We start from the raw sequence: 24,022 nt of genomic DNA, 5'->3' as shown, positions 1-24,022 counted from the left end.
CTGAACATATCTGTGATTGCAAAAGCTGTAAGACCTCCCCAGGTAGAACCCAGAGCTGGGGAAGGAAGAGCTCATCAGGTAGGTCTGAAAAACAGTGAGGTCAGAAAAATGAAATTGTTCCCTGATGTCACTCCACTGAGTCCAGCTACCACTGATATCTTACAATTTGGGGAGAATACTTTTGGGGGGAATGAAATGGAAATATAAATAAAGTGAATACATGATTCTCATTTTTGGATCACCCTTCTTTCCATGCATAATGAGGTCATCATGGTACATCTGGGGGCAAAGGACAAAGTTCAGCAAGATCAGATCAATGATTTTTTTGTTAGATTGAGAACTGACGCTCTTTTAAAACTTTTATTGCTTTTTATGTTTATAAAGGCCCTAGATGCTCATTGTAAAAAAATCTGGAAAATACTGAAAATAAGGAAAATCCACCCACAGTGCTACCATCCACAGACAACATTAGATATATTTCCTTCCAGTATTAATTCCATTTGTAGATCTCTGGTCTAAATATTCTTAAAACATTGTATAAATATCGCAGAGGTCATTAAGTAAAGACAGCCTTGTTCCCAGATATTTTTATGCATTATATATTGCTTATTTTCCAATTATATTAAATATTTCAAACACATTTTTGGTGGCCACATAATATTCCACTGTAAGGATGCATCATATTATTTCCTTTATTTCCCCACTGATGTTCATTGGGGTTATTTTAAATTGACACTGTGATTGAGTAAATATTGTTCTATGTAAATCTTTTTACTTTTAATTGTTTCCTCCAGCGATCCTCTGTGTCTGGTGTAGTATAGACCCCGCCCACAATCAACCAGGCCTTTGTCTTATGTGACCAGTATAATATGGTAGAAGTGACAGTGTGTGATATCTGAGGCTAGGTCATAAAAGGCACTGCAGCTTTTGTCTTGTTTTCTTGTTGTTCACTTTGGAGCAAGTCAGTTGCCATGCTGTGAGGATAGTCATGTCCAGAACAGAGGGAGAGAGGTCCCCAGCCAATAGCCAACACAGACTTGCCAAACACAGAGGATAAGCATCATTAAAATAGAATTATTTTATCATAATATGATCATCCTTTTTTTTTTAAAGAAAAGTAACACACGTTCTTTTTAGAAAATTTATCACAAAGAGAATCCAATTGTCCAAATTATCTCCTGTTCTCCCAGTATTCTTTCCATTTTTTCCTTCTTTTGAGCCATGCCTGATACATCTGTATGACCATTTTAAGTGCCAGTGACACAACGGTTTGAGTTTATTCTTAGTTAAGAAAGTTCAAAAGGACAAAAAAAAAAATTCCAGCTCTGAGAATTTTCCTTTCCTCCCCTCAACCCAGAATCCCTTTGCAGGGATCTGGAGAATCAAAGAAAAATCTCAGTAATGTTATGAAGCAAGATCTATTTATAGTGAGAACCCCCACTGGGAAGGTGAATCTTGGACATTAACAACAGCAGGTTCACTTTTTGGAGCCTTACTCTGCCAAACATACGTGCAAAACACTTTGTACTATTTCACTAAATCCCTCGTGAGGAAGTAGGTGCTTTTTATTATTATCATCCCCATTTTAAAGATGAAGAAACTAGGGTTCACTGAGGTCAAGAAACTGGCTCAGATCACGTAGCTATATACACCATGGGGGTGCCAGGATTTGACTCCTTGTTATTCTGACCCAACAACTTACACCCTTCTGCGCCACACCACATTGCCTCCCACAAGAGTGAGGGGCAGTTACTTTACACCAGGTAACTGAGGCTGAAAGGGAATAAGGCAGAGATTTATTGATAAAATGATAATCTTATTACTAGCTTGTGGGAGAAAGCATATAAGCAGCATATGAGAGGTTAAGGGCAAGGGCTTCCAAATCAAGGCTGCCTGCATTCCCATCCCAGCCACGCTAGGTGGCCTTGGGTGAATGACTTAACTTCTCCTAACTTTAGTTTCTTTTTTTATATGATGTGGGAATAATAATAGCATTGACCAAGAAATTGTTGTGAGAATTAAAAGATTTAATGCATAGGAAATGCACAGTCCAGTGCTTGATCCATGGTAAGTATTCAATTAAAATAACAGCTAACATCACTGAATCCTTGTTATCAGTGCCAGCCCTTCCCGGTCGTGGCTGGGAGCCTAGAGTGCCGAGGCAGTTCATCAGGAAGAGCTGTGAAGAGGCTGTTCACAGTGGGGTTTACAGGGCACAGAGGGCAAGTGGGGGTCACCGATGGGGTTGATGTTAGTTGTGCAGCCAGGTAATTTTACCCGGTGTGGCCAACAGCATTGGCCCAGAGCAGACATAGCTAATTAGGATCGTGACTGGCCACAGGAGCTGAATTCTGCTGCTGCATTTAAGGGACAAGGTTTGTGGTGTTAGCAGAGAATAACATATTTCCCCCAAACAATCACTACCAATTGCCTGGTTTGGGTAAATGTGGTTTCCAGGGCAATTAATTACAGTGCCATTTGGCTGCTATCCAGATAACTGTGTTCCCCACTTCCATACCTGAGTCCAGCCAAGAACTCCATGACAGCATTGTAGTTGCCCATGTTCCAGCAGCATTTGGCCACATGCACCAAATAGGAGAAGACTTCTCGCTTCTCCTCCATGGAGCCTGCTGTGAGGATCAGCCACGTCACCCAAGAGCTCACCTGGAAAATGCAAAGAGGGGCATCCACTGAACCCATGTCCTGCAAACTCAATGAATGTTCTTTTCACAGGAAAACTTTTTTTTTTAAGATTTTATTTATTTGAGAGAGACAGAGACAGAGAGAGAGAGAGAGAGCACAAGCAGGGGGACGAGTAGAGGGAGAAGCAGACTCCCCACTGAGTAAGGACTTGACTGAGCCGCCCAGGTGCCCCTCCTTTTTTTTTTTTTTTTTTAAATCAGTTAAGTATTAGGAAATGCAGGCCCCAGCTCAGGGTTCTGAGGTGAAGTTCTAGGCTCCATCACTGCTTTGTTATGGGATTCTGGGAAAATCCATATTTGTCATCTTCCATCTTTAAAATAAGGAGGCAGAAAGGCAATTCACAAAGCTCCCTCTTGATCTATAAAATTCGATGAGACTATAAGAAAATAAGGCCTAAGGATAATATTTATTTCTTTAAAAAAAGATTTTATTTATTTATTTGACACAGAGAGAGAGAGAGAGAGAGAGGGAGTACAAGCAGGGGGAGTTGCAGGGAGAGGGAGAAGCAGGCTCCCGCAGAGCAGGATGCAGGGCTCAATCCCAGGACCCTGGGATCATGACCTGAGCCAAAGGCAGATACTTACCTGACTGAGCCATCTAGGCGCCCCTAATATTGATTTATATACATTTAAATATAGTTGACTATATTTAGTTATAAATATATATATTTAATTAATTAATATAATTTAATTATATTGATGGATAGCAAGATTAAATGCAGTCAATACACTCAATCCATCAGTTAAAGGGTATTTATCCAGTAGTAAAATGCAGAATATCAAATTTAAAAAATGCAAAAATATACATATTTAAACTATCTCTCACAAATGCATTACGAATTATGCCCCTCACCTGACTAATATTAGAAGAACAAACACTTATACAGCACTTACTATGTGCCAGGCATTACTCCAAATACTTTACATATGTTAACTCACTTCTCACAACAATTCTAAGAGTCAGGGGTTTTTATTATTCTCATTTTATAGATGAATAAACTGAAGGACAGAGCACCTAAGAGATTTTCACCCAGAGCAGTAAAGCCTAAATTTGAAATTCAGTGTTTGACCCAGAGGAGTCACAATTAACTGCTCCCTAAATGCCTAATGTGTGTACATGAGCTGTGGGAGCAAGGTTATTGTAATGTGATTAGCTTCTTCTACTATACAGACTAGAGTATACTATTTAATAATAACCTGCTACCAAGTCCCCCTTTGATGATATGCAGCCCCCCCCCCATATTTTGCCTAATCTCTAAGGTTATTTTGCTGCTATTTATACTTTGGTGCTTGGACTCTAGTGGTCATTTAAGTCACCTGTTCCATCCTGGCTGATGTCTGGGTTGATAAACCCAGTTGTTAACAAACCAAAGCCTTGGTCTTGACCCCACATTGCCCAGGAGTTGCACCAGTTCAGCAACAGTGCTGAAACCTGGGGTCAGCTCGTTTCCCTGGCCTGAGGGAGAGTGAGGCCTGAACACAGAGTTCATGGTCACCCATGGCACCTGCAGAAAAAACAAGTTTAAGGTCTATGGTATACTCCACCTCCTGCCCGTCTCCCTCGATGGAATGACAGGAACGGATGGCATTGAGAGCTGGCAGCAACCACAGAGGGCAGATTAAGAATTTTCCAGATTAAGAATCTATGGTTCAGAGGAGTAGTGATTTTCCGAGGTCCCAATTCTTGTTGATGTCAAAATGAGTACCTCCCGTGCGGTGCTCTTTTATCTGATAAGGAGTGACAGTTTCTTTTAAACTTGGTGCTGATAAGGTTTTTCTAAGCACTCCATCAAGAGCAGCACCTCTGAACATAGAGTTGGAATAACAGGAGAAGATGCCAAGAAGAGTCCCGAAATACAATGAAAGCAATGAAAAAAGCAGAACACCTTTCCTTGCCCTATGCAGAAACAACAGGGAAACAGGGGCAATAGTTACCTTCAGTGACAAGACAGGGTCACACTGGTACTAGCCAGTAGTGCAGACGGAGGATGTGATGAACCACCTGCCACCCTGAGCCCAGCCCCAGCCCAGGGGAGCATGCACCTCTGCTCTCTACTTGCAACTTCAGGAGAACAGATCTGGAATCAGACTCCTAGGACCAGCCCCGGTGCAGATCATCCTACAAGGAATTCAGAGCCTCTTGGGAAGAAGATAACCTAAGATAACCATTTGTTCTGATTCCCAGGGCTGTTTTGAGCATCCTGGCACCTTCTGGGAATTCCCAGAGCTGACCACTCTCCAGCGGCGATGAGCAATCCTTTGCTCACTGTCTGCATGCCTTGTCCCCTCATCACCTGGTTACCCAGCTGAAAGTCACCTTGTGAAACCCTGGCTCTCTAGAGCAAGAAACTGTTGGGTCAGTAAAGACTGAATGTCATTGGTGCTCTGGTGTGGTTCTTCCTTCTGTGTGATTTGCTTTTGATGAGCCCTAGCCTACTGTGGGAAGCCATGAGCAAACACTCAGAATCATGAAATTACCGACTCCTTGAGCTAGAAATTCAAACCCATCTCCTTACGAATAAAAATGAATTCCCTAAAAGTTAAAACGGTTCCCTGACAGCCAATGCCTTAATTCTTGAGACCTCTGGCTATATTCTTTGTATGGCTTTAGTTCCTTCTTTAAAATTGAAATCCACAGCAAATCAGCAGCTCTGGAAAGTCACGGCTCTTTCAGGCTATTCTGGTACAACGTGGTGACTTACTAGTCTAGTGTCCTGATAGGAATAATTCATCTTCTCTTGGAGAGCCTGCTTTATGAGCAGGCGCAGATCGCCACGTGGTTTGTGCCTCAGTCCTGATCATGCATCCAGATTTATTTCCTATCAGTCAAATCATTTTCCATATACTTTCCCACAATGCTAGGAAAAAAATAGCGATAACGATATTTCACATGGAAACCTAATTTAAACCAGCCGTTCCATCTCTGCGTGTGAGTCCCCAGGGACTGGTAGCTGGGATTATGTAAGCGCTGTTATCATAAACACACACACACACACACACACCCATCTGCTTACAGACATCAGGGATAATGGCCTAATGTATTCATGATTTCATGGGCATTAAGTGATCAGAATTTCATCACTAATTATGAAAAATAAATGTCACCAAAAAACCCCATGAGGATTTGGCAACGCTTGAAAAATGTGGTCCCAAAGCATAAATGGTGGTCATACTTACTAGGTGGAAAACAGGATGGGTTGCCAATCCAGAAAGAACTTCAGGACACTGAATTCACACGGAAAAACACAAAAATCACATACATAGAAAGTACTATGACTCAAGCATAGCGAACACGTTGAATGATTATTTTGCCTTATCTGAATGCTCAGCACAGAATAAAGACAGAATGTGGCCCCCAGCCCAGTCCCGTCAGAGTTCCTGCAGAGGCTCTGTGCTCCCCCCGAGGCCCGACCCCCAGTTCACACCTACAAGTCCTCCACAAATGCTCCTCTCCTGACGCTCCTCCCTTCTCCCTTGCCTGTATCAGACGCTGAGGCCTAGCCACACTGAACAGCCTGCTCTCCTCACATCAAACACCTAGTTGGCATCACACAAGCTCAGTTTGGAAGGAATGTTCTCGCTCTGTTCCTAATCATCCTTCCCTGGCCCACCACATCCTGCCCGTGTCCTTGGTAAAGCCAAATCCTCACGTTGGCCACCAGGCCCCTGTCCGTTCTCCAACCCCATCTCGCCTCCCCCATACTCTGCTTTTAGGGAGATGACCAAGGTCTTGTCTCATTTCAGGGGGCTTCTACAGGAAGATTTCCCCCACCCATGACCTTGATTTAGCTAACTCCTACTTATCCTTTAGGCAATACTGCCCTCAGACTCTGCCATCAGGATCCCTGCCGCGGGCCCTATGCTTTAGAAGGCCCACGCTGGGGTGGAGGAAAGTGTCTGCCCCATGATTGTGCACCCACTTCCAGATCACTCATCCTTGTAGACCCAGGACCCCCAAATTCCCCATCTGAACAGTTCAAGCCCACTTCTGGGCCTGCAAGAGTCTTTCATCTGCACCAGTCTTCCTGTGGTTAGAACCTGACAGCAGGCCTGAAGGTTGGCTGAGGGGCAGGGGGTGTGGTGTGTAGATGCAGTCCGAACTTGGGGTCTGAGGTGTCCACACACAGGTATATACAAGCCAGCATGGAAAGAGCAGATGGACAGGTCATAGGCTAGGGTTAGAGGCAGGGCTGCCTTTAGGAATCTGATGAAAAACATCACTTTCTTGAGGAGGCCTGCTCTGTGATGCTCCTGGTTCCCTGACACCAGACCCCCTGCACAATCAGCACCATGTTCCTCCAGAGTGCTCCCCAGCAGCAGTGCCTACGGCAAGTGCTCCATGAGACCCGGTGGAGGAGACACCGTGAGCTCCTCTAGCAAGGCTGTTCGGATGGCTCACCTAGCACCTCACATCAGCTTCTCCCTGTTTCTCCCTGACTTAATGTTGGACCTTGAGACTGAGCTCCCGTCCACACTGGGAGTCTCCCTGCTGCAAGGACTTGCATCTGCTTTATTTTTATTCTATTTGTGCGCCTGACTCTTTCACATGGGTCTGTTCTGTCTCTGCCGCTAGATCTTACGTCCTAAAGGACAGAGACCATCTTTCCCACATCTTCACTGTGGGGGTGCTCGGTGCCTCTGACCAACTGGCAGGCCACCCAGAGTCCCAGGAGGCCACTGGCAGAGAGGATTCTCAGCCTCCAGTCGGTCAGGGATTATATTTGGGAAAAGGCCTGAACACTTCCTACTGCTGTTCCCAGGTCCAGAAAAAAGAGATGCATGTCTTCATGCCAAAAAGCTTTTTTTTTTTTTTTTTTTTAATATGCTGAGCAATTTCCACAGAAAGATGATCCTTCAGAGTGGGTATCTGGTCACCCTAACTGTAAGGGCTGGGTGTGAATAGTAGGATCCACAGAAGACAATGAAAACCTGGACAAAGCCACCCGAAAGTAGCCTATGTGCAGTGCCCGGTGACACCTGCCCTCCGCAGAGCTTTCCTAAGACAACCCCTGAACTGTGGGTGTGCAGGCAAGTACACCCATCGCCACACACACACACACACACACACACACACACACACACATACCTGCTCAGGCAGCACTCTTCAACATGTGCAACACCGGCCTCAGCACTTCTGGTGGTAGCAGCAGGCTGTTTGTTCCAGTGCAGATTCCAAGGTCTCACCCAGACTCTCTGAGCGGGGCCCAGGAATCTTCATTTTTAGATAACTCCCCACAGATTCTTATGCACATTTAGGTTGAGAACTGTCCCAGGGGTTCGCGTTCCTCTCCGTACCCCTGGTGCAGTCTTGAGTCACAACTGAGGTGTCCGTTCCGTACTACCAGTCCACTACTATGGATCGCCATCTCTGTAACCTACCTGAATGGGGGCTGTCCCCGTGACCCACATGGAAGCAGGGAGGAGCACACAGAGGGAGCAGAGAGCACCGTGGAGACCATGGCACCAGGCCAAGTGGACCATGTTCACCCCCGTCTGCTGCTTCCTTGTGCTGGTCCTGAGGCAGGCCACCCAGCTATCAGCCTCAATCTCCTCTTCAGTAAATGGGAATGATAGCATGACCTCCTAAGAGGATGATGAGGATGAGACTGGAGACTGTATGCAAAGATGGAAGCTCGATGCTCATTGTGTAGTTACGACCTTGGTAACTGTTTACTGCTGGGACAGCTCCTGCCGCGGGAGTGCTGTTCCCTGAGTTGTGGAGGAGCTGAATTCCAGGAAGCAGAAAACAGGAATCCTGGAGAAAGGAAGCTCTATGTTCTTCTTCTAACCACAAGGAAGGAAGAAACCCAAAGCTGGACCAGGAAGAATCCATGATTGCACTGAAAGGGCTTGTGCCCTGAGTACAAGCCTTTCCTAGAAGAAAAGTAACACATATTTCCTCTGCTCTGAAGCCTTCCCTGACTCCTTGTGAGGAATCAAATAGCTCTTTTTTCCTATACAGCCCAGTCCCATACATAGACATATATGTTGGCATACTTCATATATGTGTATGTGGGTATATTTCTAGTACTTTGTCCAAGACCAATCTTCCCAGTGGTGAGCTCCTTAAAGCAGAGGCCATGACTTATCCACACTGGGGGCTCAGTGTTGAGGATGCAGAAGCCAGCAAGTTACATGTGCCCAGACATCCTTCTGGATATGAAGTGGCTCCAGGAGAGTCTCTTGAACTCCATGTCCTGCTTGGCATGTTTCCACCGGTAGCTCTCGGTTTAGGAGGGACACAGAGGGGGAAAGAGAGGCCCCTAAAGGTGGCTTCTGGAGAAGCCTTAAATACATCTTGGATTATACCCTCTCCCTTTCCCCTCATATTGTATCACAATTGTCTACAGAATGAACCTAAACTTTCTTTTTTTGGTCTTCAAGCCTGGCACCATCTGATCTAAATTTCCATCTTCAGCATTAATTCCCACTGTTGCCCACCACTCACCTGTCTGATGTTTCAACCCTACTATGTTTTGTACCATTACCTATCCTCTGCTTGTTCCTATCTCTACACTATTGTCCTGTGTCCTTGGGTGTGAATATATAGGGCATTTTGTTTGTTTGCTTTGGCTGTCCAATGTCTCTTAGTTGAAATCAGCTTTCTCCATCTTGATCTATATAGAATTCATGGAGCTGCTCCTCCTCTGACTTCAGGCCTGGTCTCAGTGATTTGTTCAAAGATGGGTATATGACTAAGCCAGGCCAACCAGAGCCCTACTTGATGGAGTTATTCCCTGAAACTATCAGGAAAAGAGACACAATCTTTTTGTTGGAATTTTAAACTGTAAAGACATGAGTCAGATGCCTTTGCCACAGTATCAGGAGAGCCTACCTGAGAATGAAGATAATACAAAAGAAAGACAAAGATAAGGGGGTGCCTGGGTGGTTCAGCTGGTTGAGTGCCTGACTCTTGGTTTCAGCTCGGGGTCCTGTGATGGAGCCCCAGGACAGGCTCTGTACTCAGTGTGGAGTCTCTTGTCCCCCTCCCTCCGCCTCTACCCTATCCCCCACCCAGTGCATATGTGTATGTGGACACTCTCTCAAATAAATAAATAAAATCTTAAAAAAAACCTGATGACGATAGATTCCTGAGGATCTTACATTCCTAGATCCAGCCGTACTTGAAACCCCATGAAGAGTCCATATACTTAAACCCCCAAATGCTCTTATTTTGTTTAAGCAGGTTTTGAGTTGCTGCTAACTTGCAACTGGGGCAGGGGGAAGACTTGACAAATCTGATGACGCTCCTTCTTTCAACAAATACTTATTGAGTATATTGAGTATCTACTGTGTCAACAAACACAACAGACATGGCATCTGCTCTTGGGAAGGCTGGGCCTTGTGGGGGAAAATAGCATAAGTAAGTAATTAAAGAGTAGTATAGTAGATACTATGATTGGGAGATACAAGGCTAACTTAACCCATTTCTCTGCTACCATCTTTGGAAGTCCAGTCTTTTTACCATTCCTTGGTCCTCGCTGCTCTCCCGAAGTATTTTATTCATATCTCTGTAATGGTGCTAATTCTTCCTATAAACAGTTACTCTATGCCTGTGTGTTTTTGCCAGGAACTATGCTAGGCATGGAGGCCAGAGGGGTTGGAGCAAGTATAGGAAAAGTAAGATAGCATGTTCTGTCTTGCAATTAAGTCTGTTGTATATATATCCACTTCTCTAAACTGTCAGCTCCTAGTGCTCTGGCCATCCTTCTATTGTTTGCAGAATGTCTTCCCCAGGGTTTACAAAAAATGCTTATTCTCAGATTCATCAACTAAAAATACCCTATATACTCAGAATTCTAGATTTCTTAGAATTGTTTACCTTTTTTTAAAAATGTTTTTTCTTTATTTTGATTCCATTTAACAGTTCATGCCGATAAATTGCATGTAAATATTCTCAATGTGAATATGGAAGTTTTGACAAGTGCTCAATTCCACACGACATACTTAATTTAAACTACCTTTCTGTACAAAGAATAAATTCATTAAAAATTTTGAAAATGTTTTGCTGTTCCACTCTCTGTGATACCACATTCCTTTTTTTAAAATTGAGGTATAATTGACAGATAACATACTAGTTTCAAACAACATGATTCAATACTTGTCTATAATGAAAAATGATAGCTACAATAAGTCTAGACATAGTTACACAATTTTTTTTCTTGTGATGAGGACTGTTACGATCTACTCTCTCCGTAACTTTCAAATATGCAATACAGTATTACTAGCTGTAATCACCATGCTGTACATCACATCCCTTTGACTTGATTATTTTGTAATTGGAGGTTTGTACCTTTGGACCCTCTTCACCCATTTTCCCCACCCAATAACCCGCACCTCTGGCAAACCACCAATTTGTTCTCTGCATATATGAGCTTGGTTTGTGGCACTTGTTGTTTTAATTCTACATCTAAGTGAGATCACAGGTATTTGTCTTTCCCTGTCTGACTTAGTTTCCTTAGCTCCATTCCGTTGGGTCCATCTCTGTTGTCGCAAATGGAAAGATTTCATTCTTTTTTATGGCTATTTACTGTTTTATTTATTTATTTTTTAAGAAAAGATTATGTGTTATTTTTTTTGACAGAGAGAGACACAGTGAGAGAGGGAACACAAGCAGGGCAAGTGGGAGAGGGAGAAGCAGGCTTCCCGCTCAGCAGGGAGCCTGATACTTGGCTCCATCCCAGATCCCTGGGATCATGACCTGAGCGGAAGGCAGGAGCTTAATGACTGAGCCACCCAGGTGCCCCTAGCTACTTACTGTTTTAAAAGCAACGAGAGGAAACTTTTGACTTCAATATGCAGATGCCATTTCTAGTTAAACAGACTGCAGAGAACTGCCACGAGTCATGGAGGCTGCGTTATCCTCTGCCTTCTTACCTTACTCAACTACTCCACTGAACAGGTCATCCATCCTGAAACCAATTATTACACAGTATTCAAGAGTGAGCCTCATTTCATCTGTATTCTCTCCTTTTGTAAAAGTATCTATTGATAGTCCTAGAAAAGGATCTTTGCTATTTCATTCCATTTTAATAATGGGATTGAAACCCATGGCCAGGAGTTTACATAAAAAGTCTTGATATAAATGAGCATTTAGCTCCAAACTATCCTGAGCCTATCGCAGGGTCACTTACGAACCAATTTCTTCTCCTCTTTGCATGATTGAATAATAATTTAATAATTTAATAATATTTAATTTTTAAATTATTTTTATATATTTATAATATATATATTTATAATAATTTAACAATTTAATGATAACACTTAAAATAATGATTTTAATAATAATACTTAAAATTCTTAAAATCACTGCTGCTTCCGTGTAATGGGCATGTACTTGTGAGAGGGATGCTGCTTATCCTTTTTAATCCTCTCAGCCTTACATGCTGGTACGAATACTGTTCTCATTCTACAAATGAGGACGCTGAAGTTCTGAGTGGCTGAGCTAGCTTGTCTAAGGTTACACAGCCTGTAAACTAGGAACCAGCCATATCAAAAGCCTGTGACTTGAAGCTACCATGCTTTACTACCCTCCATGTTCTCTTACGAGCGTTAGACAGAAGAGTGAATTCATTATAGCTTTTTAAACTATATTATAGCCCTAAATAGCTACCCTGATCTAGTGAGTAAAGAAATGCCTTAGCAAAACTATCATGAGCTCAGCTCAAAGAAGGAACATCCCCTTTAGAAACAGAATGCTGGCATTCTGAAAGGTCATAGAGAAGGTGTTGCAAGCATGTGCCAATTGTCTACGCATGTTCCTGTTTTGTCACCTGTCTAAAATTCCAAGTTTTTATGACATGCAGAATAGGACGGGGTCTCATGAATTAAAGAGTCTGGAAGGGAGAAGGCCCATGAGATTCCATCCTTCAGCTCACTCATGGAAATAACTAGGTGTCCCAGAGTCAAGAGAGTTGGGAGATGCCCTCAAGAAACCTGCTTCCCAAATTGCAGCCACCACTGGGGTGGCCCAGGTGATTCGCCTAGTCCCAGCAGCCTCTTCATGATAGCTGAGAGGCAGGACCTTCAGCAAATATATCCTCATTAAGCAAATCTTTATGGAGGACTCTTCTACCCCCAAGGAGCTCACACGCCACTGGGCACCGCTCTGGCCACTGGGGCATGCAGCGAGTAAGGCACACTCCGTCCCTGCCCTCTCAGGAGATGGTGGCATCCTCACCACCTGGCACGATCCACTCCTTCCCATCCCAGCTGTGATTGGGCTCCCACTGGAGCTCTCCTTTACCTCTCCTCACGGGATCTCAACTGAGCCGTCGAGAGGCACTGAGAGGCCTGACCGTGTCATAGGCTGTCTTTCCCTTTTGTCCTTTTCTGACATCAGTGAAGGAATAATGCTATTAAATGTGCTTATACTGTCTACTTAAATAGACTGCTTGAAATGCTTAACGTGCATTAATTTAATCCTACAACAAATCAACGAATTATATATCATCTTCACCCATTTTATAGATGAAATGGAAGCACAGGGAGGCATAGTCACTTGCACAGGTCACACAGCTACTAAGTTGTGGAGGTGGGATTCCAACCCAGGCAACCCAGCCCCAGAGCCTGTGCTCATAATATTGTCCTCTGTGGGCACAAGTCAGTTCTTGGATGCTGGTGTTTCTTGGGGCTCTGTCCTTGGCTCTTCTTGGATCTCTTCTTAGGCTATATCCTCTCCCCTGATGAGTTCCTTCACTGACCAGCTTTTACCCACCCCCCAGCTGCCATCTCTGAATATCTATCTATTGTCCTGTATAGCCAAGAATTAACTGGGCATTTCTAGCTGGAGGGCCCAAAAGCTCTGTAAACCCACCCTGACCCAATCCTTAACTCCTCCAACACCTTCCATCCCCCATCCCACCGACTGCCAAGTAGCCCAGATGTCATCTCCTCCAGGAAGACTTTCTTGAACCCTCACATAGTTAATCCATCCTCTGCCCTAAGCTAACTTTATCACTGCACTGTGACCACTTTCCCTGGCTCCTGCCCCTGGAGTATGGGCTTCTTGAAAGCAGATATTGATTGCTTTACTCATTTACTTCCCAGCACAGGGTCCAGTTCGAGTGGCAGGTGCTTAATGATCTCTTGTTCTGAGTCGTGCACAAGGCATAGCAGGTGCAGCAGTGGACTCCCTGTTGGTACTGTCGTTCTCAGAAGAGTGTCCAAGCACCTGAACGCCAGGGTATCTGGGGGCTGCAGTCGGGGAAGGGAGGCTGACAGCCCCACCCCGTCAGCTTGCTCTTCACCCAAGAAGCTCAAGAGGCCAGTGCTGGGGAAGGATACTCAGGGAGCCATGACATAGAAGGCCTATGGGTAATTTGCCCCATGACTGGAAGATTCCATTTTCCTTGAGATAAGTGGGCATCGGAGAGTAAGGGTAGTGGTGGCCTTTTCATCTGTTCTGGAATTGGCTGGGCCCATTCTCAGGTACCCCAGGTGATGGACACAGAGTGGCCTCCCCAGTTACTTAAGTCCCCTGGATGGGGAAGTCACTGTCCATAGGCTATCCTGCTTGGGGAAATCAGGAGAGTGAAGCCTGTCTTTCAGGGCCACTGAGCAAGTCCAGAGGTTCTAAGACATGCTGTGAATCCCTCTGGCCCCAGGCAGGTAGATACTTGTCACAGGAAAGTAAACATGAGCCCAGCAAGTCACTCTTTCACTCATAGAGCCCAACAACATGGGTACTGACTGCAGTGAGGATGGTGAGCCCAGAACAGTGGACTAATAATGAAGCCTACACTAATGATCAAGCAGGAAGGAGAGAATGGAAGGGAATAAAATGGTTTGCATATGTTGGTGTATGTTCTCCTGAAGATAAATCTATGTGAAGAAAGAAAGGATGTTGGCATCCCACCAAGATCAATTACATCCTGGCCAAGCTGGACACTGGTGCACATAATAGATCGTTAGGGAGGTAATTCAATCTGCTCTCTGTGCAGTACGGGTGAGGAGGGGTGAGCTTCTGTGAACAAAACTTGTTAGGGAATAAATTGGATGAAAACCAGAATTCTGTCTCTTCGACTTCCCTGTTCTGAGAGAGGGCGGGGCGGGCAACAGGAGAGGACAGGGTGGGGAGTCGGAGAAAGGCAGGAGCGTTTCTTAGCCCTGATTTTTACTAGTTCTATGACCTTGAGCACGTTTTCTACCTTCCTTGAGACTCAACTGCTCATCCATACAATGGGAGTAATAAATGTCCATATCATAAGGGGTGTGGTGACAAACAAAAGAGACAATGTATGTCAAGGGATCTAGTGCTTAGAGCAGAGCACATACTCCATAAATGTCAATATTAACAATTAAAAAAATAATAAGCAATTTCTTTTTCAAGATATAGTCTTTGTGGAAACAGTGTTGGCCTTTTTATTACAGTGCTGGCTTCCCTTCTCTGTTTAGCAGAGAGGAACTTCCTGAGGATTCAACCCTCAGAAAGAAGGAAACTTCAGTTCTTTTAAAGAGGACAGAAAGAGGAGGCAAGAGAAAAGGTGGAAATGAGGGAAGAGAAAACATTTCAGAAAAAAACACATCAAAAGAGCATCTAAGGAACATTGTGGGGGGAGTGGAAAACAAGTGATGGGGAAAGGGGATGGGGCTGTGTGAGGAAGTGAGGATGCATGGCTATGGCTTGGTTCCAGTGGAAGTGCTTGGGAAAATAACAGTGAATCACAAATAGGTCCTAGAAGAGGGCCCTGAGAAGCTCGGGCCCCCTGTCCAGGAAACATCGGGTACACAAGACACTTAGTTCAGATGGGGCTTAAACAACAGTGTGAGACATCGGCCATGTCAGTATCTTTCTTACTTGGTGAAGAGGAGGTCATCTTTTCTACTCCTCCCCACCCCATTCCAAATAAAACTCAACAGAGCGGTATGTGAAAGGCAAAAATTCTAGGATGTTCAGCACGGGATAAAATTACTCCATGTGCCTCACCAAGCACATCATCTATAAAAATAAACAGTGAATGTCCAGCTTCGATAATGTGTAACTGGCTGAGAACAGGGAAATTCAGCTCAGGAAGGCAGACAACTGCCAGGACAAGGCCTGGCTCCTGTGTTCCCAAGCTGCACTTGACACTTCATTTGTCTTGTTTGTTGACTGACATGCTTATTCCTGTGCCTGTCCCTTTGCAGCTTTAGATTTTGAAATCCTGGCTGCTGGACAGTTGATCTGACAATTTTAAATTATTCCCACGTGTTCTGGATACAGTAGGTGCTTAATAAATATTCTAGCAGCAGTAGTTATCCCTTTCTGCTCTGAAGACCCAGCTAGAGATAGGTCAATAATGATTGGGGATAATGTTTCCTAAACTGTTCCAGGGACATGTTCTACCAGATGTTAAAGTCTTTTGTGAAGAAAGTCTCTGGGACTATATCAGTTTGGGAAATGTTAGGATAAATTAAGATCTCTTCACTGCCAAGGATTTCTTGGAGCTTTAAATACACTAATGCACATAATGAATCTCCAAGAAGGAGCTAATATTTGGAGTTTCCCATATTCTTTTGACCACGTAATTTTTCTTTTTTCCCCAAAGGAACACTCACATTTAGAAAGACCCTGGAATAGTGGCACTGGGTCCCTCCAAACTCCTTTAACCTGAAGTGAACAGAACCACAGGCTCATCCCCACTGGCAGTCCTGGAGACCACTCCTTGCATCTGTCCAACCTGAGAACACATTCTTTCATCTCTAAAACTGCATGGTGTGATGGACCTTGCGAGGTAGAAATAGTCAGAAATGGCAGCATAGGATTTTCTAACTGGAGTCATAAATTCGGAATCAATATATCCTTGGAGGAATTCTAAAGCCAAGGCACAGGAAGATTTTTTCGTATAATCCGAAATGAGATTAAGGCACACGGGCAACTCTGATTTCATAGCCAAGGCTGTGATGAGGAAAGAGCTGAGCAGACATGTGGTTTTAGACATGTGAAATTACATAACATGGCAGCTAATAAATTAAAAGACCTTAGAGGTTATTTAGCTCATTTCCCTTATTTTTTAGATGAAGAACCCCAAGAAGCGGAGGGGTTAGGTGACTTGTCCAAGGTCACCCAACCAGTCCGTGGCAGTGCCAGGGCTAGATCCCAGGTCTCCTGACCTCAGAACATCCTAGAGTCATGACCTGCTGGGTTCCCTTATCTCCGTGAAGAGGATCTGATGCACGGCCACCCCTCCCCGCTGCCTTCTGTCCAACCCTCCCTCCTTCCGTCCTACCCTCCCTCCATCTGTGGGGCCTCAGAGGCAGCCTCACTTGAGTGAAGAAGCTGGTGGTGAGGAAAAGCAAGCTGGCAGCTGCAGGATTGCTAAAGACGCTGATTCAGGGGGCTTGAGAGAGGCAGCGGGTCCTCGTCAGGCAAAACTCAAGGAACAAAAGGGCGAAGAGTCAGGGTAATGAAACAAGAGTGGCTAGCACAGGGCCTGCCACAGTCCAGCCCTCAGTAGCAGTCACATGTCTGAAGAATTTCAGACACACTGTGGCCTGAACTCTTTGCCTTCAAGCCGCACTCTGGCTGTGCCCTACACCCCAGCTCCAGAAAGGGAAGGGCCTAGGGGGAGTGGAGATCTGGGACAGAAGGAAAACGGGAGCAAGAACACATAGAAGTTGATGTGGTCACTATTTGTCTTTACTGTGGATGGCAAGAGAGGTCAAAGGAAAAGCCAAGAAGCCTCCTCTGTTTCCTGGAGGAGAGGGGTATCGGCAGGAAGAGACTTTGCAGAAAAACCCTGGCAGGATCTATTTTGGGAAAGGAGGAAGGCAGCTGCTCCTGATGGGTTGGGGACCTTGAGTCACAGCTTAAGGGCACAAACCCCAGGACAGGAGCTGCAGAAACTCAAAACACTGGATGTGGGGAAGTTGACATGAGCTTCAGACCAGCAGAAGAGGGGATTTATTTTGGAGGTGGTGGCCATGAGGCTGGCAGGACTTGGGATTTTGCTGAGCTGGCTGAAGTTAGAGCCTGCTCCTTGTCATCAGGAGAGTCAACGAAAGAAGTGTGGGGGTGTTGACAGCTTTTAAGGATGTGTTGACAGTCTCTATAAAAGTGAATGACCTGTTTGGGGTCTGGTAATTTAAGGGTTACTTGGCCTATGGCAAGGTGGCGGGGGGCAGGGGGGGGCAATACCAGCCTTGCTTTTCCTCTAGAGAGGGGCTGAGCCTTCACTCCAGAAGGGTAAAAGCGTTCAGCTTCTGGTTCAAGAAATCTCTTTAGAGAAATATTTACTTGGAAAGCGCCTAGAAAACTAAAACTAAAAACTAAAAAACTAAAAACTAAAACTAAAGCGACAGAAACTAAAAAGTAAAAAAAAAAAAAGTGGCACATGTCATACCAAAAACCCAAAGCAAAGCAAACCAAAACAAGATCATGTTTTGGGGATACTGACTGGACAAATACTCTTTACTAGATGCAGTGGGGTCAGCCTGAGCCTGTGTTGGAGGTAGGATGTGCTGTTTTCAAGTCTTGGCTCTAATATTTACTAACCAGTTGGTACCGGGCCAATTACTTAGTCTCTCTTCTTCTGTACCTTCAGTTTGAAACAGGCCTACCAGCATCACCTACCTTACAGAATTGCAGGATTAAAGGAGATACAGGAGATAAGTGCTTGTACATTTATAAGCCCAGTGAAAAGGCTAGCCAAGTATACTAAAATTAATGAGCACATATCCGATGATTTGGTTTTATGAGGTTACCTACATTTAATGTGGTATTTCTTTGAAAGTAGAAATTACAGGGCACCTGGGTGGCTCAGTGGGTTTGGCCTCTGCCTTTAGCTCAAGTCATGATCCCAGCGTCCTGGGATCGAGTCCCACATTGGGCTGTCTGCTCAGTGGGGAGCCTGCTTCCCCTACCCCCTCTCTGTCTGTCTCTCTGCCTACTTGTGATCTCTCTCTCTGTCAAATAAATAAATAAAATCTTAAAAAAAAAAGATAGTAGAAATTACACCTTTAAAAAAAAAAAACTTTATTTATTTGACAGACAGAGATCACAAGTAGGCAGAGAGGCAGGCAGAGAGAAGGAGGGGGAAGCAGGCTCCCTGCTGAGCAGAGAGCCCCATGCAGGGCTCAATCCCAGGACCCTGAGATCATGACCTGAGCCGAAGGTAGAAGCTTTAACCCACTGAGCCACCCAGGTGCCCCTAGAAATTACAACTTTTTAAAATGTCTTATGTTTCCCTGGCTGTTCCACTCTCCACCCCTCCCTGGCCTCTGCTCCATGGTAGGACTAGGGAGCATCATGTCTTAGACTCATGCTCAGAATATGCCTACAACACACCCAGCCTCACTTTTTAAATTCTGTGTTTTTATATCTTTCCTGAGATTCTGCAGGCAGAGAAGAAATTAACTGAAGAAGATGATTTTTATGTCCACAGATAAATTGACAGATGCTATTAAGAGAGTAAAAGCATATTTTGCTATGAATTGATGAGAAGTCAGTGTATAATATAAAACCAGGAATATCTGAAAATGAGGTATTTTCACATAAGGGTGACTAAAAGATTTCTTTCTATTTTCTCCTAATTGTCTAAGTGCTAGAAAACAGAGCCAGAACCTTGAATAGTTTATTCAAATATTTTTCTGAAACAAAAAAAATGGTATGCATAAACTTTTAAAAACTCTAAATGAATAGACATCTGTTAAATACATTAATACCTATAGTGCATAAATTCCTAAAAGTTTCCTAAAAATGCTGGATATGTTTTAGTATTTTAATGATAAAACCCAGATGTCTTGTTTTACATGCCCTAGAAGAAAAGAAACACACACCCTTACAAAGAACTCTCACCATTTTAAATCTGATTAAACTCTATGCCAAAGAAGGACTGGAAAGAGTATGATGTTTGTACAAACAATCTTTTAAAAAGTATTTTTCAAAGCCACTTAAATGTTCTGGAAAACTCCTGAAATGTGAACCAGCAATATTTATTTACATTCCACCCCTGCATCGGAATATTAGTTTGGGGTCATGTCTCAGTGCTTGGAGGCATCCTGGTGATTATTAGCTTGATTCTCCAATCTGTATTTTGAGGTCCATGAGGAATTAAACCCCATTTTGGTCACTTACACATGAGACACCATCCTTTGGAGTCTTGTGGGTCATGTGGCTCCATAGCAGAACCACCCTCGAGAGTTCCTTAAAAGTATCCAATGGTGGACTTCACCACTTAGCATCAGTGTGTGGGGCTGGGAGATAGGAACCCGTCCTTTTAGACAGTTTTCCTAAGTGATTCTGATGAAGCCTAAGAACTGCTGATCAAGGGTCTGGCCATTCTCAAACTTAAATGTACACAGAAAGCACTGGGGATTTTAACATGGAGGTCCTGATTCAGTAGGTGTGGAAAGTGGTGCAGGGGGTGGGGGTAGTAGTCTGCATTTCTAACAAGCTCCCAGATGCTACTGATCTGAGGAACTACACATGCATTGTGTATGTGTGTGTGTGTGTGAGAGAGAGAGAGAGAAAGAGAGAGAGAGAGAGAGATCTTTTAATGGTAGAAGGATAACAAGTACCCAGTAGAATAATATAGAACAATTAGTGAATCAACTATAGCTATATATCCCAAGAATCTTAATTTTCAACTGCCTGTAGCATGTCACACCGACCTTCTTACTGTTCCTCAAATGTGCTAGGTATGTGTTCTACTGCCACCCTATCTCCCCAGGGCATTTGCACTTACCGTTCCCTCTGCCTGGATTACTCTTTCTGCATATGTCCACAAAACCCATTCCCTTAACCCCTTCTGGTTTTTACTCAGATACCAGGGTCCCAGTGAGCCTTCCCTCACTACCCTACTTAAGCATACAATAGCCACCCCTCCCCAACACTCCCCATCCCTCTTCCCGGCTTTATTTTCTCCCTTTCACTTATCATTCCATACTTTTAACTTATTTTTCTTATTATCTATCTCCACCTATCCAGAATGTAACCCCTGTCAGTAGAGAATTTTGTTTTTTCACTGCAGGATCTCCAAAGCTAGAACAGTGCCTGGAACTCGAGCAGTATTTCTGGGGGAATGACTGAATGAACAATTGAATGATATTCCAAAAGTGGCCCCAGGAAGCAAATGAACGTGCCAGCAGAGTGATAACAGGAGGAAGGGCTCATTCCCAGTTACAATGGATCAGAAGAGGCATTCCTGGCCACCCGCCTCTGACCTAGAACTCTGGTTGACAGATGAACTCATTTAGGAATCTTGGGGATACATTTTGGGGCTGCTTATCCTGGAAAGGGGCCTTCAGAGGCTGCCCTACTCACAACAAAGTGTTTTAAAGAAGCCACAGTACATTTGTTTCTTATTCGAGGCGGCCAGCTGGCAACTTTGCTTCCAGACTCTCGCCGGCTGGTGCTTGCTTCCATTTCTCTTTATTATTTCATCATTCAACAAATATTTGCAGAGCAATATCTAAGTGACAGGACCACACTAGGGCTTCGTGTGTTAAACAGACCTTTTCATATATACTTGTGTGCAACTGTACTTTGTTTTCACTCTCTCTTCCTCCCTCCTTTCCCTCTCCCTAAGGTCCCTGGTATAATCTCTATTATTCTGAGCAACACATATTTGTTGAAAAAAAATCCCGTAATACAGCACTCTATACAGTAGAAAATGAAATTCCCTCCCTCCATCCCTCACTATGGATGACCACAGTAGTAAGTTTCTTGCCCCTCCCTGCAGGTAGATATCCCCAGATTCCCTGGGGAATAGGAAGATGGTGCAAGTAGAATAGTCACAAACCCGGATTACTTTTATAGATGAAGGGACTTGCCAAGAGTCTCCATTGTCAACTATCTGTAGCCTATAACACTTGTTAAAAGCTTGGCTGAGGCATGAGGTATTTGAGAAAGACATCCTAAGGGTCATAACAGGCATTCATTCCTTAGATTTTCTAAGCTCGTCCTGTGCCAAGTAAGACCTTTGGTGAGCAACACACCTGAACCAGATTTTCTTAGCTGTCTACACGGATATCTTTAGAGAGCTATGCTTTTTCATGATGCCCTTTTATTGAGTGTCCATATAAAATATGTCCAGAGAATGGCTGTTTCAATGTTTCTGTCCTGTAAGCTGCTCTTGAAGATTATCCATTGTCTATAGGACACAGAAAACAATTCCTCCCAGGGTTGAGCTTGGATTTTCTGACAATCTGGTATGTGCTGCTTTTTTCCTCCTTCATCTTCTTTCTTCTGTTCCTTCCACTCCACACTCTTTTTTTCAGATAATAAGAAGAATACAACCCATCACATCTCTCTTTTTGTCTAGGCTAACTGGAAGTTCTGACCAAATTTTCATTGATGGCATCAGTTATCTCTGGCCTAGGCATTCTTCTTCTTTTTTTTTTTTTAAAAAACATATAATGTATTATTTGCCCCAGGGGTACAGGTCTGTGAATCATCAGGGTTACACATTTCATAGCACTCACCATAGCACATACCCTCCCCGATGTCCATAAACTAGCCATCCTACCCTACCCTCCAACCCCCCAGCAACCCTCAGTTTGTTTCCTGAGATTAAGAGTCTCTTATGGTTTGTCTCCCTCCCGATTCCATCTTGTTTCATTTTTTTCCCTCTCTATCCTCCATGATCCCCTGCCCTGCCTCTCAAATTCCTCATATCAGAGAGATCATACAATAATTACCTTTCTCTGATTGACTTATTTTGTTTAGCATAATACCCTCTAGTTCTATCCATATCATTGCTAATGGCAAGAGTTTGTTTCTTTTGGTGGCTGCATAGTATTCCATTGTGTGTGTGTGTGTATATATATATATATATATATATATATATATATATATATATACCACATCTTCTTTATCCATTCATCTGTTGATGGACATCTAGGTTCTTTCCATAGTTTGGCTATTGTGGACATTGCTGCTATAAACATTCGGGTGCATGTGACCCTTTGGATCACTACTTTTGTATCTTTAGGGTAAATAACCAGTAGTATGATTGCTGGGTCATAGAGTAGCTCTATTTTCAACTTGTTGAGGAACCACCATACTGTTTTCTGGAATGGCTGCATCAGCTTGCATTCCCACCAACAGTGTAGGAGGGTTCCCCTTTCTCCACATCCTCGGCAACATCTGTCCTTTCCTGACTTGTTAATTGTAGCCATTCTGACTGGTGTGAGGTGGTATCTCACCGTGGTTTTGATTTGTATTTCTCTGATACCGAGTGATGTTGAGCACTTTTTCATGTGTCTGTTGGCCATCTGGATGTCTTCTTTGCAGAAATGTCTGTTCATGTCCTCTGCCCATTTCTTCATTGGATTATTTGTTCTTTGGGTGTTGAGTTTGGTAAGTTCTTTATAGATTTTGGATACTAGCCCTTTATCTGATATGTCATTTGCAAATATCTTCTCCCATTCTGTCAGTCGTCTTTTGTTTTTTTGTTTTTTTTTTTAAAGATTTTATTTATTTATTTGACAGAGAGAGATCACAAGCAGACGGAGAGGCAGGCAGAGAGAGAGAGAGAGAGGGAAGCAGGCTTCTTGCTGAGCAGAGAGCCCGATGTGGGACTCGATCCCAGGACCCTGAGATCATGACCTGAGCCGAAGGCAGCGGCTTAACCCACTGAGCCACCCAGGCGCCCCCGTCTTTTGGTTTTGTTGACTGTTTCCTTTGCTGTGCAAAAGCTTTTGATCTTGATGAAGTCCCAATAGTTCATTTTTGCCCTTGCTTCCCTTGCCTTTGGTGATGTTTCCAGGAAGAAGTTGCTGTCGCTGAGGTCAAAGAGGTTGCTGCCTGTGTTCTCCTGAAGGATTTTGATGGATTCCTGTCTCACATTGAAGTCTTTCTTCCATTTTGAGTCTATTTTTGTGTGTTCTGTAAGGAAATTGGTCTAGGCATTCTTGCCCACATTGTTCCAACCTTTCTTGCATGATTCTAGGCTTTTTGCTCTACTGTTTTTAAAAGCCTCTTGAGGTCTTTTGTTTTGTTTTTCAAGGAGGAGGAGACATAAATGATATATTAACAAACAGTCCAATGGTGACATTTTACAATTTACAGGTAAGGAAAATAAGGCCCAGAGAGGCTGACTTTGCTAAGAGCCATAAACAAAGCTTCCCTGGATAGGGAAGCTTTCAGACTGAAACCTCAGGGTTTCTACCCTCCCCACTATTCTATATTATTTCATATTAAACATTAATACTTCTTCACCCTTTACATGTTGTGGATATTCACTCAGCTTGATTTTCTTTGTGTTCTGCTTTTGGAAAGAGAAGCCATGACTGGTCTGTGTGATTTTACCCCACTCATCACATCAATGCACCAGGCTGACAGGGTCCAAGAGAGACAGAGATACCCTCTCACATCTTTTCTGTCTGCAGAGGACCAC

The 24,022-nt window shown here is 43.8% G+C and overlaps 1 protein-coding gene across 4 annotated transcripts in view; it reads right to left on the bottom strand.

The window, feature by feature from the left end:
• PLCE1 (phospholipase C epsilon 1) overlaps nucleotides 1-24,022 on the bottom strand; it is a 327,344-nt gene that overhangs the window by 86,267 nt on the left and 217,055 nt on the right. For all 4 annotated transcript variants that reach the window (XM_047702042.1, XM_047702044.1, XM_047702043.1 and 1 more), the window contains one exon: nucleotides 2,519-2,664. In XM_047702042.1, coding sequence (XP_047557998.1) covers nucleotides 2,519-2,664 — 146 coding nt within the window. The remainder of the gene's footprint in view (nucleotides 1-2,518; nucleotides 2,665-24,022) is intronic.

This window comes from Lutra lutra, chromosome 14, assembly GCF_902655055.1.
Source record: "Lutra lutra chromosome 14, mLutLut1.2, whole genome shotgun sequence".
NCBI classification, from domain to species: Eukaryota; Metazoa; Chordata; class Mammalia; order Carnivora; family Mustelidae; genus Lutra; species Lutra lutra.
This window is presented reverse-complemented; position numbering and strand designations above follow the sequence as displayed.